Raw genomic sequence first — 17400 nt, 5'->3', positions numbered from 1 at the left:
CCAATCCTGGGCTCCGCTCCTGCCTATAGCTGTACCCTTGGGAAATTACTTTTCTTCTGAGCCCCATCTGTAAAACATGGGTAATGATAACAATAATAATACCTACTTAATAATCTAACAGCTAGCATTTATTGAACACTTGTTTGTGCTAAGTCTGGCTCTGAGCTTTCTACACGTATTAGCTCACTGAACCCTCCCGACAACCTATGAGGTAGGTACTACTACTATCATCTCCAGTTTGCAGATGAGGAAACTGAGGCACAAGTCAGTCCTACCCTTTGCCAAAAGTCACTGCTACTAAGTGGCAGAGCCAAGACTCAAATCCAGGTCGTGTGGCTCCAACACCCAGGCACTCAGCAGTGTGCCTGGCACCCAGCTGTACTCAGCAGAGGGCATCTCTGCTCATTATACACAGTGGGGAAGCACCTGTTCTCCACCTGCGCTGCAAAGCTGGCAGCAGCGGGCCACACCCCAGGACGGCCGGGCTCGTCCTCTGGCCTCAGCTCTTCCTGATTCTGGCCCTCGGAGCAGAGGCTACAGAGGAAAGAGAACTATCAGCAAGTCAGGACGCCCGGGTCCACATCCCAGCCAGGCCACACGCACTATGTGGCCGTGCGCAAGCCCCTCTCAGATGCCTCAGTTTCCTCAGGTGGAAGACGGGGTCAGTATTCCCACCTTGCAAGGATGAGCTGATGAGATGATGGAGGGGAGTGGTCACGCCCCGCCCAAATTTTGGAGTTGTCGTCATTACCACTGTTTACAATCTCAAAGCTGTCGGGGACAGAGGTCTGGGTGGGGTCGGGGCACGAGCCACTCTGCACGTCCCTCCCAGACACTCTTACCAGACGGCAGACTCTGGGTGGGACACACGGGCCGTCCTGCTTCAGGGACTGCACCGATGATGGATGTGTCTTCACCAGCCCGACACGGAGGCCTGGCAGGCCATGTGCCCGAGGCTCTCCTCAGGAGCTGCTTCTGGGCGTTGCCCAATGGGGCCATTGAGTATGGATGTTTGTTTAACCAGGAAATGAACTCTGAGGTTGACGGCAGTGTCCAGAGACAGACTTCTGGGAACAGGGTTCCTCCCAGGAGTGTGGGGGCTGGGGTGCCGGGGCCAGGCTATCGCACTTCTCAGGCTGATGCTGTTGGTGTTACATCAGGAGGCCTTGGCCCCTCTGCCTGAGGCCGAAGCAGCTTATCGCCTCTGTTCCCTGGGGCCACCCAGTCTCCACTTCCTCCCCAGGCCCCAGGCAAACTAGCCATTCTGGGCTCTTCTGGGCCAGGGCAGGTCACAGGGACAGCCCTCCTGTGGAGACCGTGGTGAACAGTCACAGGCAGAGCTGGGAGACCTGGGCCTCTGTCTCTGAGCCTCAGTTGCTCCAGCTGTAAAGGGGAGTCCTCAGCCTCCTCCTAGAGCGGCCGTTGCCCAGGTGTGGGCCCAGAGCTCTGGGTCCCGCCTCCCTTTCCAACTACACATGTGTGTGAGCCTGGATTTTCACTGAAGTCCAGCAAAACCACTGTCCAACAGACGCAGTGCAGACGCAGCGGGGGGAGCCCAGCCATCTTCCCTGAGGCCACACATCAACAACATTGGAAAAGCGTCAAACCAGCGTCACTCTCCTCAATACATTTTTTTGAAAACAGCTATTTTTCATAAAAAATGCTACTTATGTTAACATGTAATGGGTCTATTACTGGTATTTTTAAAAGAATTAAAAGAGAAATGTTTTAAAATGTTCTCAGTGTCACTTCCTCATGTGGTAAATACTGATAGATATACCTCATAGAAACGAAAACTCCATCATTTTTAAGAGGGTAGAGGGGTCTGAGACCAAAAGGTTTGAGAACCACTGTTTTAGAGGCTGTCACAAAGATCATACGGAATTGTGGATGGAAAAGCTCTTCACTCTCAGTGAAAGCTATAGAAGAGTGAGGCATCACTGTCACTGAATAATAATAGTAATAAAAGCAATAATAATAATTAGTAGTAGTAAAGCTCCCATTCCGTCACCTCTCCCTGCTTACGGCCTCCTGGGTTGGCACCTGCTCTGCCTTTAAACAGCCCCTCTTTCTTTTCACCCTCTTCTCTGCCGGCTCCTGGCCAAGCCCCATGTCCTGATGTCTTGGTGTCTGGCTCAGTTTCCCCTCCCCAGTTCACACCTGCTCCCCCCACCCGTGGTCACCTGGACACTTGACTCTCCATGCTGTAACCCTCAGCCCTTCGCCTCCTTGAGCCCTCTTTCTCAGAGGACTTTCTCCAACATCCACATGCACTCCACCCACCCTGGGCCTTGTCCACGCTCAGAACTCCCCTGCCTCTGAAGTGGTAAGCTTTCTGGTCCCCATCTTGGACCTAAGCCCCCCGGTGTCCCTCCCCCGTCAGCTGAACTTGCTCCAGCTCATCGAGAGCTCCAGTCTTTCACCGGCTCCAATCCATCCTAGGTCTTGGTGGTCACCTTCCGCTGTCACTTGCAGCCCCGAGGGGCTCCTGTGGCTCCCTGGCACTTACAGAGAACTTGTCACCCAGCATGATGGTGACAGCCTGCACTCTGGGGTCAGAGAACCTGGGTTCAAATCCTGGGCTCCACCCCTTCCTATACCTGAGCCCTTGGACAAGTTACTTCTCTTCTCCGAGCCCCATCTGTAAAACAGAGAGAATAATAATACCTACTTAATAATATAACAGTGAGCATTTATTCAACACTTGTTTGTGAAAAGTCTGGCTCTGAGCTTTCTACACATATTACCTCACTGAACCCTCCCAACAACCTATGAGGTAGGTACTATTATAATTATCTCCATTTTACAGATGAGGAAACTGAGGCACAAATAAGTCCTACCCCTTGCCTGTAACTCAGCCTGAAGACCCTTTCCAGGCACCTCTCCTGCATTCCTCCATGCCTCATGGAACTCAGTTTTACTCAAGTTCACCTTGTTTTTTCCCTACTTTCAGGCCTTTTGGGCTCATGCAGGTAGGTCCCTGTGCCCAGAATTTCCCTATAATCTCGGTAAGTGTCTCTAAGTCACAGGCTAAACCTGGGGTGGGGCAAAGGGCCAGGGCAGGCACCCCAATGCTCCATATCTGTTAGCCTCCTCAGCCGCACAGCCCATTGGGGAAAATGTAAATCGCATCCGGAAAGAAGGAAGGGGCTGCCTTCCGCGGCTGTTCCAAGCCCTGGGGAAATATTCCTCATGAGTCTTCACTGTTCTGAGGGCCCCGAGGAGGGGACTTGCGGAGTGTTCCAAAGTCGCATCTGGAGAAAGGAGGTGCCCGGGAAGCCAGGCTCACAGGCGGCACCAGATCCAGGAGTGCGCCGGCCGCGACGTTCCTCCGGGCACCACTGTTATGGACATCCTCCTTCCCCTTGGAACTCACATTGGGATTTCCAGCACAGCCTTACCAGTCACTGGAAAATACAGAGACAGGGGCTCAGGGAGAGACAGCTCATTTTCATCCCAGCTACCACCTGTGTTCCCACAGGGAGTGGAGAAGGGATGAGGCCACGCCCGCTAGGACAAGGAGGGAAGAGGGTGGGACCAAACAGAGGTGCCCCCCGGCTCCCCCAGGACCAGGTGGTTGGCTCCCAGTTCACGCTGACGCCTTGTCTTATTCTAGTTTCTGAAGATAGGCTGGTGTGAGTCTGGGTTTGCCCCAGATAGTCTAAAAAACGTTTAATTTTGGAAGAATCTTTGGTTTGTAAAACATTCGTAGAAGCAGCATGTATCCTGGAATGCCCCGAATGAGGCCTCAGGAAACCTGATGTCTACTCCCGACTTTGCCTCCAACCTGCTGAATAACCCCCAGCCTTGGTTTCCTTTCCTCTGAGACACCGTCTCTTGCATAACCGAGACTTTACACCTATTCAACAGCAGCTCCACATCTCCCTCTCCCGCCAGGCCCTGCCAACCACCGTCCTGCTCTCTGCTTCTAGGAGTTCGACTGTCTTGTTTTAGATTCCTCATCTAAGTGGAATTAGGCAGTATTTCTTCTTCTCAGACTGACCAACTCCACTCAGCACAACGTCATCCAGGTTCATCCATGTTGTTGCATGTGACAGGATTTCCTTCCTTTTTAAGGCTGAATAATATTCCATTGTATGTACAGACCACATTTTGTTTATCCATTCATCCTTCCATGGACATTAAGAGGGTGGATCTCATGTTAATTGTTCTTAAAAACAGTGATCTCTAAATGCCCCGGTCAGTTCTCTCCTCTCCTAGAGTCCTAAGAGAGTGGTTGTAACTGTGACTGGCAAGCTCTCACTGTTGGACGGCAGGAAAAGGCCAGTACATGGCTCACGTGAGACACGGTCTTCCTGTCCTCACTATCTCATGTTAGTTGGGGAAAGGACCAGCCATGACCTCAGGAACCCAGGCAATGGTTGGATTCCAAGCCTCATGCTGTCCATTTCTGCCTCCTGTGTATCCTCCTTCTCCTTTCTACCTGACTACATCTACTCTCCTTCAAAGAGCACTCAGGCCTCACCTCCTGCAAGCCTCCCTGATTGCCCTGACTCTTAAGACTTGAGATTCTGCCACTGCTCAGGGTTTAGCTCAGACAGCTGGGCACACTAGGGTTGCCCTACACTGTTCCATCTCAGAGGCCGTTTTTATTGGTTTTTAAATCGCGTGATACAACATTCAGAAAATTGCATAAAACATAAGTGTACAGTTTAAAGAGTATCATGTGAGTAGCTTTTCCAACTTGACTATAAGTTCCCCTTGGTCCGGGACCCCACTAGCTTCTTTTCTGGCATCCCCAGAGCTGAGGGCACTGTGGGTGCTCAAAATAGACTGGAAGGCTGAGATACACAGACCAGGGTTCAAACTTGAATGAGCATAAGAATCTCTGGGGATCTTGAGAACATGGGGATCCTGATTCGGTGAGTTTGGGGTGGGACCTGGGGTGCTGCTGGGCCACATGTCAAACTCTGAATAGCAGAACCATAGACTCAGGACAGAGAGTGACCACCAAGAAGTCAGGAAGGAGAAAGCAAGGGTCAGTGTGACCTTGGGGCCTAAATCCCAAATTGCAGCCAGGGGCACGTCTGAGACTCAGCAGAGAGGAAAATCAGCCATGGAACCAGCTCTCACCGGACCAGGGGGTCCTAACTGTCCTCATACCCAGGCCGCTGGCTTCTGACAGCCCCAAGCCCCTCCAGGACCCTGAACGAGGGGTGTGAGACATGTGGGTGCCCAGGACGCCCCCTGGACCTCTGAGCCCCTATTCTCTCCTATCCCCCTGGGTTCTGAGGTCTGTATCCTCCAGGCCCTCTGCTCATGCTGCCCTGAAACAGGGCTATGATGAACTCTGCCTGGTCACCGGGGAGCTGGCGAGAAGCAAGTTTGGCTCCCAGCTCTGCCTCTCGTTGTGCAAAGAAAATTATACAGGACCAAACAAAGGTTTTCATTTCATTAAACTGTTGTACATTTAAGTTTGTTTTCCTTTCTTAAATACAGAAACTGGTCTAACGTATTTACTTATTTATCAGTTTATTCGGAGATATTTACTGAATACAATCTGATGTGTCGGGTAGCAGGACGCAACTGTGAAGGGGATAAGCGTGGTCCCTGCCCACCTGGAGCTATTCTGACAAGAAAAGGCAACCAATATGCAAATATGCAGGCAAACAAAGAGCAAACCACAGCTGGAGATGAGCATGAGGCAGGAAATCAACAGGAACTCTGCAACCCAGCACTGCAGGGTGAGCAGGGGAGGCCTCTTGGAGGAGGTGACATCTAATTGAGACCTGTAGCCAGCTGTGCAAACAGCAGGAAGAGTGTTTCAGATGGAGGAAACTGCAAGTGCAAACGCGCTGGGGCATTTAAAGTGCAGACAGAGCTCATTTTTGGATCCTTCGTGGTGCCTGGCCAAAGGCCTAGGTGGCTATTAAACTTCATATGATCCACGATTAAGACACGGCGATAGAAAATGAAATGCCAGGGTTCCAAATCTTTCAGATCTGGTGCCAACAACCAGAATGGCAGACACAAGAGGAGAAGCAGTCCGGGGGCGCTGGGAAGACGCCGAGTTCAGCTAGGGATGTGTTGAGTCTGAGGTGTCTGTGATGTTCCCAAGAAGGGCCCACAAGGGCAGCTGGCAGCTGGAGCGAGTGTGGGGCTGCAGCTTCTGGGGTTGGGGGAGGGCGGGTCAGAAGGTCAGCTCTGGGAATGTCACCTGAGAACAGCTGGCTCCTGGCCTGGCATGGGCTGCCTGAGCAAAGGACAGGAATGAGAGGCAGGGCTGGAGGAGCTTGGGCCTTGGGAATAAATGCCTCATGTGGAGGTGTAGGCAGAGTGGGATGGTTGGAGAAGCAGGGAGAGAACCAGCAGAGGACGGAACCAGCGAAGTCCAGGGCAGGGGGAGCTCCTGAGGTGAGGAGACCACCAGAGCTGAGGCGGACGGCATGGAGAGGGCCTGGCTCGAGTAGGTCGTGCAGAGTGAGTGACAGCAGTGAGGGAGGCAGAAGAGTGGGGAAAACCTGAACACGGCCGCAGGCTGAGGGAGGTCCCACAGAGGCCCTCCTGCCCATCTCCCCTTTGCTCCAGCCAAGCTGACCGTCTAGTCTTGCAGTTCTCGAAGCTCGAAGCTCGCCCCCCCTCCCGCCTCTGCGCTGCTATCTCTGCCGGGAACGCTCTGTCCCCAGACCTTCCCACGTCTTGTTCCCTCACACTGTTCAGCAACCTGCTCAAGGGTTTCCTCCTCAGCAGAAAGGCCTTCCTGAGAAATTAGAACCCTGGTGCACTGTTGGTGGGGCTGTTAAATGGCTCAGCCACTGTGGAAAATGGTATGGTGGTTCCTCAAACGATTAAAAATAGAACTACCAAAAGATCTAGCAATTCCACTCCCAGATAGACACCCCAAAAGTGAAAGCAGCGTCTTGAAGAGAGATCTGTACACCCACGCTCACAGCAGCATGACTCACAAAAGGAGGCGGAAACAACCCAAGTGTCCATCACTGCATGAACGGGTAAACAAAATGTGGCCTATCCACACAATGGAGCATCACTCAGCCTTAAAAAGGAAGGAAATCCTGATGCCTGCTACAACATGCATGAACCTTGAGAACACTATGCTAAGTGAAATAAGCCAATCAAATAAAGACAAATGCTGTCTGATTCCACTCATCTGAGGTCCTTAGCGTAGTCAAAGTCACAGAGACAGAAAGTAGAATGGTGGGTGCCAGGGGGGCTGGGGGAAGAGGAATGAGGAGCTGTGTTTTATGGGGACAGAGTTTCAGTTTGGGAAGATTAAAGAGTTCTGGAGACGGATGGTGGTGACGGCTGCAACAACGTGAACAGACTAATGCCGCTGGCTGTACACTTAAAAATGATTAAGATTGTGGATTTTATGTTACATGTATTTTAACATAATTTTTACAAACTGGAAAAAAAAAAGGCTTTCTCTAGCCTCACTGTCCATTTCCCCCGCCCCGCCCCCCGGTGCTCTGTCCACCACAACCATGGTCTTTTGGGTTTGTTCATGGTTTACGGCACTTTCAGCACCTAAGCCCCCTTAGGAGTTTCCTGGCTGACAGTTCAGCTCCTCCTCTGGAAGGTGAACTCCACCAGGGCGGGGGGCGCCTGGTCCAATCTGCGGCTGCTGTACCTTCAGCCCCTAGAAGGGTGTCTGGCACACAGTAGGAGTGAGTAAGTCCTTAGTAAATAAATGAATGTCTGTTGAAGAAGAGGAGGGGACGGAGGGAAACTGAGGTAGAGAGGAGATGCAGACGGGAGGGAGTTCATGTTCACCAGGAGACAAGGTTGTTTTCTGGGAAGGAAAACAGGGTGCAGCCTGAGGAAGCTGATGCTGGTTGACAGTGACCTCCCTGGGGCCCGGAGAAGTGAGCATGTGCGGAGGGCCGATGTGCAGGGCTGCACCAGAGGGTCCAGAGAAAGCACAGGGTGACATTTAACCCAGGCTGGGGATGTGCCCAGGGGAAATAACCAGGGTTCCAGTGGACCCTTTAACCTAGGCAGAGGCCACAGGCACGAGGCCTGGGAGCATGAGGTCAGCAAGGAAGCCCAGGCCAGGCCGAGTGACCTTGGGTGCAGCCAGGGAGGAGATGACCTACACGGCGGGGGCTAGGGAGGGCGTGATGGCAGATGGGTCTGCTCCAGAGGACAGGGCAAACTTCTGCCTGGGCTCAGGGCTGGACCTGTCAGGGAAATGTGGTGACAACGGGACTCAGGTGAGGGAGGAAGGAGCCGGGGGGGGGGGTGGGGGGCGCCACCTCCTGGGCTGGTCTTGGGGGAGCTGGTATTTAGCTTGAAAAGACCCCATTAGTCTGAAAAGTGGGCTCATTGTCTGGGAGGAGCGACCGGCCAGCCAGCCTTTGAATGTCTTCTTTCATAGCCAGATCTATTTTTAAGTTCTCACTTTTCCTTTTTGCCCCCTCTTGCCTTCAACCCATACCCTTTGTATGTCCATGAGTGGGAGAGAGGGAGAGGTCAGACATGTGGGTGGACCAGCTGGGCTCAGCTTCCTGTCTTGCTCCAAAACTCTCCCCTCCTGACTCGGTCACCCCAAAACATCTGGGAAGGGCGGGGCTCACCACCTTTTATTCACTTAACATAAACCATATCAACTGTGTGAAGGCAGGGCTCCTCACCACACCCCCAGACAAGCCCCCTGAGGCCCCACGGAGGCGCTTCCACTGACCACACACCCTCTCTAGGCCGCTCCTTTGAGATGGCTGCAGACGGGAGATCCAGCCCCCACTCCCCCGATGTGACGGAAGCACAGAGAGGAGACTTTGCCTTTTGGAGAAACAGAATTTTCAGAGCCAGTGGAAGACAAAAGAATAAGAAGTAAATGCTCCTTCTCCCCACTTCCTGCCCCGCCAAAACTCCCACGGCAGAAAGGAGCCGGGAAAGATTGCTCATCTGGAAGTCTCCCCTCCCATCTGCACTGAGGCCCAGGGACGGGCAGCCCCTCACCCCGAGGGCTGCCAGGGGGCGTTGCTGGAACACCTCCCGGGGTCACCTCAGCAGCAGGTACAGAAGACTGACAACATGCTTGCTCTCTGATCCACCGACCCCCTGCTGGGATCCGCCCTGGAGGAGAAGGCATAGAAGGCACCGTGTGAGCAAGTGCCCCGCAATGCTGTCGGCAGAGCACAAACCCAGAATCACTGTAAATGTCCCTCAGCAGGGGGATGGCAAAATGAACTCAGCATATCCACAAACTGGAACACTGCGTGACAGAAAAAAAGTGAATTTAGAGTTCTAGGTGCCAAGATGGGAAAATCTCTAAGATACTAGTGAATGAAAGCAACTAAGTTATCTCACAGTTTCTATTTTATAGAAGAATAACTCCACCAACAATACCATCCATTTTCACTCATAATGAATGACGTATGTAGGCGAATACAGGGAGAAAGTTCTGGAAGGATACACAATATAATGCGTACTCCAGCCACCTCGTGAGGGCACAGGGACTGGGAAGGAGGACCCCAGGGGACTGTGACCCTCATCTGTCACAATTTATACTTTACGAGGAGAATCTAGAAGAGCACGCATTGTGAGACGAAAACTTAATTCAGCTTTGGTGCATCATGAACGCTCATACAGGAGGATGAGGGCAGAAGGCAGGGACGCTCAGTCCCGTGGGGCAGGTGGGAAGGCGAGGCTGCTGAGAGGGAATGAACCCGCCGTGAGGAGTCTAGACCTCCGTGCTCTCAGAATGACAGGATGCTCCTGTCTCCGACCCGGCGCCCTGTGTGGACCCTGACCCCAGCTGACACTGAAGGGGGGCCCCTGTCCCAGGCAGGAGCTGCCTCAGTTCCATGACCTTGGCATTATTACTGAGTCCTGCTTGACCTTGGGCAGGCTGCTTCCCTGTCCGGGACCACGGTCCCACCCAAAAGCTCTGACCTTTGTGTGTTCTTTCACTGTATGTCAGGCATTATTCTAAGTCTCCTTAGATTTATTTACTTTCATAACTAATCTGAAGCAGGTACTATTATTGTTTTCCTGATTATACAGACAGGGAAACTGGGGAACAGAGTGGTTAAGAAATTGCCCATTTCCTAGTCACTTAACTAGTAAGCGGCAAAGCTGGGTTTGAACCTCTCATTCCCTATGCTATCCGGCCTCCTGCAAGCTCCTTATTCCTGGGGGTGTCCAAGCAGTGGCCTGGAGACAGAACACTGGGAAGCTGACCCCGATGACCACCAATGTCCGGGGCCCTAGGACTACAAGTCTTCACAATGGTTCTGAGCAGGCCAGACTCTCTCTTGTCCCATGCCCCCTCTGATCCCAGACTCAGAAACAACAGAGAGTTATTATGCCCCTACTGTGTTGGGCTGGCACTCTTGCATCAGTGTCCTCATTCAACCCTCCCACAGCCCAGCAGTTGCTATTAATGCTCCCATTTTAGAGATGGGGAAGCTGAGGTCCCATGATGGGAAGTGACGGGCCACTGGTGACACGGGTAGAGGAGATTCAGGTGGTTCCAGAGGAAGGTTTAACAGAGAACTCATTGGTTGTGGTGAAAGCATCACGGGGTGGGGGACCCTGAGGTATAGAAAGTTGCACAAGGGAGGCCCCACTGCTCTGTCAGCCCTTCACCTCCTCTGGGCCTGGACCCAGACATGATCCTCAGTTTCAGAATGGGGACCAAATCCCTGATGATAACTCTCCCTTTCTGCTCCCAGGTTCCATGACCCCAGTGATGCCCAGAAAAGCCAAAGCCATTTCTAAACAGGCACCACTAACTCAACAGTTCCCTCCTGGGGAAGGGAGGGTGGAGGGCCAAGAGGAGGCCACCAGCACTACAGTGAAACACACATACACTGGGCCTGCAGCCACTTCCATCAGCAGCAGTGTGGCCTTGCACAAGTTACTTAACCTCTCTGAACCTCTGTGTCCTTGACTGCAAAACAGGGATGATGGCACTGAAGTCAGTGTAAGGAGGAAAAGAGATGACAAAGCTGGGAGCATTTAGTGCCAGCAGAGAACTCACTCTATCTAAAGACGGAGGAGCAGGGACAGGAGGGAAGAGGAAGGGGTGAGGAGAGGTGAAGCGGCAGCTAGAGGGAGAAGGAGAAGAGAAGCCAGGTGCCGGGTGGGTCAGCCCCGTCAGCGCCCCCAGAGCCACGGGTGGGTAACTGCGGAAAACACTGTGCAGAGAGACAAATGAATTTTTAAAGGGTATGAAAACACCACGAAAGAAGGACCATTTATAAAAGGCTTGGTAAGTGTTGGGCACTTCTGCTGAGTGCTTCCACACGAAGAGCCTCGAACCACTGTGACACAGCGCACCCAGGCTCGGAAGAGAGGATGACAAGGGCGGGACGGACACAGGACAAGGACAAGGCGCCTGAAGGGGGTGTGTCAGGTAGGAGGCATGGCTCCACGGCCTGTGCAGCTGATCCTGGGCAGACAGAAGCGGACCCGGGAGACGCGGTGGGGGCATCTCAAGCTGGTCTCAGCCGTCCCAGCCTGTTCCCTCTGCTGCAGTGGTGCCCCTGGGGTGGCAATTCCTGGCCCCCATCACCTCATGATATTTCCTGGGTGACACCAAATAACAGCCATGTGACCCTGGGCAAGTTCTTCACCTCTAACTGTTCCTGCAACTGTGAAACATGGGGAACAATTCGCAGCTCCGAGAAGCCGCATGTGGGAGTACTGAGGTCATGTCGGCGAATGGAAGTGAAGCGCTGGTTCACCGAGAGTGCCCACCAGCCAGCGTGTGGAATTACCACCAGGAAGAAGGCCTGGGTCTCCAGTGGCCACCCACCTCCAGACACGTAACGGCCTTCCCTCCGCCCCAACCCCTCACAGCGGCGCTGCAGGGTATGAGGAAACCAAGTTTCACTCCAAGACTGTTTTCGTTTAACAAAACTCACTCACACCCCTTAACTCATCTCACTCTCACGATTCCTACTTCACAGAGGAGGAAACTGAGGCCCAGCGGCCCGAGATCATTAGAATCCAGATCTGTCTGGACTCAAATCAGACAGCTCTCTTCCACTTCATCCCCAAAGGCTCTGGGAAGCCGCAGATGTCCTCAGACCCAAGGGACATCAGCAGGAGCAGCCACCCTTGCATCCCCAATGCAGGACCCATGTTGGCCGTGTGTCTCACAGCCACAGCCCCCGCTGCTCTGTGACTGAGCGTCTGCGTCCAGCTTGGGGCCAGACGTTTGCAAACAGGTCCTTCTGCACCGAGAGGGAATGGAGTGGATCCTCTACCGTCCTCTCTCCACTTTCACATCTCTGACCCCCACATCCCTCAGCCCCTTGCCTGGGATGGGGCACTCTACCTTGTGGGTGAGGCTGGGGTCTCTTGGAGCACTGTCCTCCTCCTCCGAGCTCCCCTGCTCCGCATCCGACGTGAGGTCCTCCTTGGGGGCCGCCGTTGAGATGGGACAGACCTTGTAGGGCTCTGTGTAGGCACTGGGGTCAGAGCAGAGGAGACAGAGGGTTAGAGTTTCCTGTTCAGCGAAGGCAAAGTGAACAGGCCAGGGGCCCTATTAATGCCACAAGCCATTAATGAGTACTCTGTGTGCAAAGCTCCGTGCCCTCCTTGGGGACCCAGAAATGCATGAGACCCAGGCACAAACCTCCCTATCTGCCCCCACTCTGGCCTCCTTTTAGCTCCTTGACCATGCCAAGCTCTTTGCTGCCTCAGTGCCTTTACACATGCTGTCTAAGACAGACTTATCTTCCTGCTAGATACAAGGCAGGCTGTGATACTGAAGGAAGGTACAAATAATTACTAGAGGGCAAGAGATGTTCAGTCTGATTGGTCTGGTAGTCTGGACTGGCCCGGTCAGGCAGCAGGGTTAGTCCTCAAAGTGGCCATGTCCTCCATGCCTGAAGAAGGGATGCAATGATATGGTAGACAGAGTCTGGCCCCTAGTCCCAGCCCTGCCATCAGCTACATCATGGAAAAGACACAATTCAGGGTATCAGTTTCCACCTAGGCTACCTGGGGATAATGATTCCTGTTGCATTTTCTTGGCAGATGCTGTGAGGTCAATGCTTAGAAAGGTGTGATAACAGTCTTATATCCATGTAACTATGACCATTATGCAGGCTCTGCCATTAACTAACTAAATAATTCATACATGCATTCAGCAAATACGTATTGACTGCCTGCTTTAGGCCAGGCACAGGGCTCGGCACTGGGTAAAACACTGGTGAATAAAGCAGATGTCATCCCTGTCCTCAGAAAGGGAACAACTAATATATGGTCATAAATCGTAATGAGTGAAGGAGGAGGAGGTGCTTTCACAAAGAATAACAAGGGGGAACTATGTAGATAGGTCAGGGAGGGCTTCTCGGCGGCTGAGACTGGAAGGAGGAGGAGGAGTCTTGTGACGGCACAGGGAAGCACTCCAGGCAGAGCAGCAGCATGTGTAAAGGCACTGAGACAGCAAAGAGCTTGGTATGGGACATAAAGCAACCTGGAGCAGAAGCAGCTTCCTTTCTTCGACTTCTAAATCATCCCCACAGAGGAGGCTCTCGTCCAATCACAATAGCCTCTTGGTTCTGCTCCCTGCTCCCAGCCCACCCCTCTGCACAGCAGAATGACTGTTCTACAACAGAGATCGGGCCATGCCCCTCTTCTACTCAAAAACCTTCAACGGCTCCCTCACGCCCTTGGCAATGTGGTCCCGGACAACTGCTCACAAAACTTCTCTCATACTAAAAGTCCAGGCATCTGGCTTTATTAAATTCTTACCATATACTTATTCCCGCCCTCTGGGAATGCCAGGATGGGATGCTGGAATGATGGATGGATGGATGGATGGATGGACGGATGGGAGGAGAGAAGGGAGCATCCACTTGCTGGAGGTGCTCGGGCAACTCTAGCCCAGGCCTTATGCAGGCAGTGAGCCCTGCCCTTGCCTCTGGCCCCACTCCCCGCAGGTGGAAGCATGGCTGGGGTGGGGACATCAGGAGAGGAGAGACTGAGCCTTAGGCCACATCTGAACTAGGGATCCATCCTGGAGCTCCTTCTCAACTATTGTAGGAGCCAGAACTGTACATATCTATCTCCAGAGCACTTGGAGCCCAAGAAACAAGAGCAGGACAGGCATCCCCCGGTCCACACGGGGGCCCTGAGGCCAGGGACAAGGTGGCCGGTGATGGTGGGACCTGCTCCTCCCTGGGCTTCCCTGACATAATAAGTGTCTGTGGGGGGACTGTAGCTGTGCACTTTGTGTGCAGAGGCACAAACTGATCCTGACCCAGGCTGAACCTTGACCCTGAACCCTGTCCTGAGCCCCAGGCTGAATGGGTGATCCACTCTACGCTCCAAATGGCTATACTTCTGCTCAGACCTCTTTGCCTTTTCAAAAATTATTGTGTTGGTCTTTTCTTTCAAATGATGAGAGCAAACAACGTATTTTGCAACAAGCCATATACCACCGAGGTGTACAAAGGCATGCTAGAGTCTCCCCTCCCAGGACCACCCTAGACCTCCCTCTCTCCCCACACCACGCCTTAGGGGCCACCAGTTCCTGCCACTAAGGAGCTGTACCCAGTCTAATGGTCAGGAACACTACAGCTGCTCAGCGAGCTCAGAATCACATAGGGACATGGCTACGTGGACCGGTCTGTCTGAGTTCTAGCTCCCCTCCCTCCAGAGCCGCCTGCGTCAATTTACAGCCATGTGTCTGGCATGCAGGGAGAGGAGCCTGTCCTCCCTCCAGGAGGAACGGCCACCTCAGGCCCCAAAAGGAGCCCATTACCTCTGTCAGGATAACCAGTAATGGTGAGGGATGGAGCAGTTAACTGTGCCCCTGGACCACTCCTCCTTCTCATTAAGGAAAAGAAGGTATATGCCAGGCCTTTCCTAGAATGTGCTGCAAAGGAGGAAAGGATTCTCAGCCAAGCCTCCCACCGGGTGAAGGGTGTCACCATCCTCCCAGGCAGAAAGCCAGAAATCTGAGCATCTCCTTGCATAGCCAGCTGCTACTTAAGCATTAAACCCTTCTCCAATTTACCTATAAATATCTCCCGACTCCACTCACATCTCTATCAGAGTCTCAGTGGTCCAAGCCATACACTGCCTGGACGTCTGTAACAGCTGCATTCCTACTCTCTCCCCGTCCTGACTGCTCTCCAATCTGTTCTCCACCCAGCGGACAGAAGAATCTTCTCAAAACCCAACCTGATTTGTCACTCTCCTGCTTAAATTGTTCAGGAATATTCCAGTGCTGGTGGGATTCGGCCCCAACAGCTCAGCCATCCGGCAAGGCTCTGCTCCCCCTGGGGTGTGGGAAGGTGGGCATCCTCAGGTCCTGATGCTGCAGGAAGTCTCCCCAGCATCAGATGCTGCTGGGCATCATGGAACCAGGGGCTCTGCTTCAAGCCAAGCAGAGGGTTGGATCCACAGAGCAGAGCCATGGGTGACACTGGGGCGAGAGCTCACAGAAGCTAAACCCCCAAAGAGGGGAAACGGCTGGCCCAAGGTCATGTGGCAAATCTGGGCCAACACACAAGGCCTGAGAAAATGCCTTTCCCTACAAGTGATCTCACTTTAGAGGCATGAAAACAGAGGCCCAGTCGGGTTTCCTCAGAGCACGAACAAGGGAAGCTGGGTCTCAGGTTGCAAGAGCAAAAGGGGGCTTGGCTTTTGTTGTTGTGCTATTATTTTATTTTTGAGAGGCAATAAAGTGCACAGAATAGAGTTTACAGTCCTGAGTCAGACTGCCTGCGTTCAGATCTGGCTCAGCCATTTATTTAACTTCTCCAAGCTTCAGCAGTGCCTAACTCATGGAGCTGTTGGGAGGGCTCAACGAGTGAAATAATGCAAAATGCTTAGAACAGTGCCCAACACATCATAACTCGATAAATATTAGCTCTCTTCGTTACCAGCCCAGCCCTAGCTGCATACAGCTTGTCTATTCTTTACCTACTGTTGTCTTTAAGTCAACTCATTTTTAACATTTGCTACCTAGTATGGCCTCATCCTAAGGAATAACACCTGTGAAGTCACTGCGTATTCTTGTAACACTTTAAAATAAACCATATCATTATTAATCTATCACGTTTGACTCAAACGATCCTGCTCACCACTGGAGATGCCCAGACCTCCCAGAGATAAACCCAGTCACCTCTGATCCCCCAGCCATCTGTCCTCAACCCAGCCTCAGCTTCAGCCAGGAGCGGGGCCCATGCTCTTTGCATTCTACTTCTTTCTCTGTCTTCTGTTTTCTCGAAAGATCACTAAAATGGAAGTCAGGAGGCAAGAGTTCGGGTGCTCTGATGATATTTCTGGCTCATTTATTTCACTGTACTATTTAGGGACTGTGAACACAACGAATGGGGATAAATTACCATTAAAAATAAGCTTTCACAACATAAAAGAGCAAGTCTAATCCAGCGCCTTTGCAGATTCAATGAAAGCTGCAGTGACCGACCTTATCCTTACAGAAGTCATTAGTTAAATAAGTAAATCAAAATATTCTAAGACCACAAGCGTCAACAGAGCTGCCCCTACAGGCCCTTCACATTTGCTACCACGCTGATCTTCAAATACAGGGGAAGGAAACACCTCCGAGAAATGTTTTCTTAACAACTTCTGCCCAAATGCTCCGACAGGCCCTGGCAGAACTTGTGTTCCGGGTGAGTAACCACTTCTTCCCTTGGGAAAACAGACTGGGAACGCTTGCATACAACTCTTGCATCCATCTCCCCAGTCTGTCAACATAAACCTCTGAGATGGGTCCTTCGCACAGTATGGTCTAAGGATAGCTGCAAGGCTCTATATTTTTGGCTATCTGGTACCTGACTGTTTGGTTTTTCAGTCATTCAAAAACACCTATTAAGAGCCCTCTGTGTTCCAGACCCTGTCCTGTAGGTACTGGTAATCCAGCGGTAAGCAAATAGTCATTGTCTGTGTTCTATGGCCTCTCCAGTCAAAACAGTGATTATAATCATAACTAAGTGAGGTGATGTCTCCAGACAGCTTCTGTGAACATATCAATATAGTGCATATGAGAAAGCCATCTAACAAACCACCTACCCATCTGCATACTCTTCCATCCACTTCCCCATCCACCCAGCCTGCCCTCCCTCCCCCACTCCCTCCAGCCATCCAACCATTCATCTACCCATCTACCCATCCCCTCACCTATCCGTGCGTCCATTCATCCACCCATCCAGCCATCCTTCTATCTACCCACTCGGCCATCCAACCATCCAATCATCCATCTCTCACTTCCAGCCACCCATTTCCTCACTTATTTAGTCAACAAATATGGATCAGCACCTACTTCAAGGAGCTCGCACGTGGAAGAACCAGAGATGACTAAAGCACTCTCTGGCGTCAAGAAAGCACACTACAAAGTGCTGGTTAACTGGGTGGACTCCGAAGTCAGACTGCTTCGAATCCCAGCTCGACCACTTCAAGCAAGTTACTTAACCTTTCCACGCCTCAGTT

The 17400-nt window shown here is 52.2% G+C and overlaps 1 protein-coding gene across 1 annotated transcript in view; it reads right to left on the bottom strand.

Annotated features, from left to right (window-relative positions):
• Positions 1-17400, bottom strand: part of FGD5 (FYVE, RhoGEF and PH domain containing 5) — a 110708-nt gene that overhangs the window by 51618 nt on the left and 41690 nt on the right. Inside the window, exon 3 of the mRNA XM_070574643.1 lies at positions 12269-12401. Coding sequence (XP_070430744.1) covers positions 12269-12401 — 133 coding nt within the window. The remainder of the gene's footprint in view (positions 1-12268; positions 12402-17400) is intronic.

This window comes from Equus przewalskii, chromosome 15 (assembly GCF_037783145.1).
Source record: "Equus przewalskii isolate Varuska chromosome 15, EquPr2, whole genome shotgun sequence".
Lineage (NCBI taxonomy): Eukaryota > Metazoa > Chordata > Mammalia > Perissodactyla > Equidae > Equus > Equus przewalskii.
Note: the sequence above shows the minus strand (reverse complement) of the source record. Positions and strands in the feature narration are given on the sequence as shown.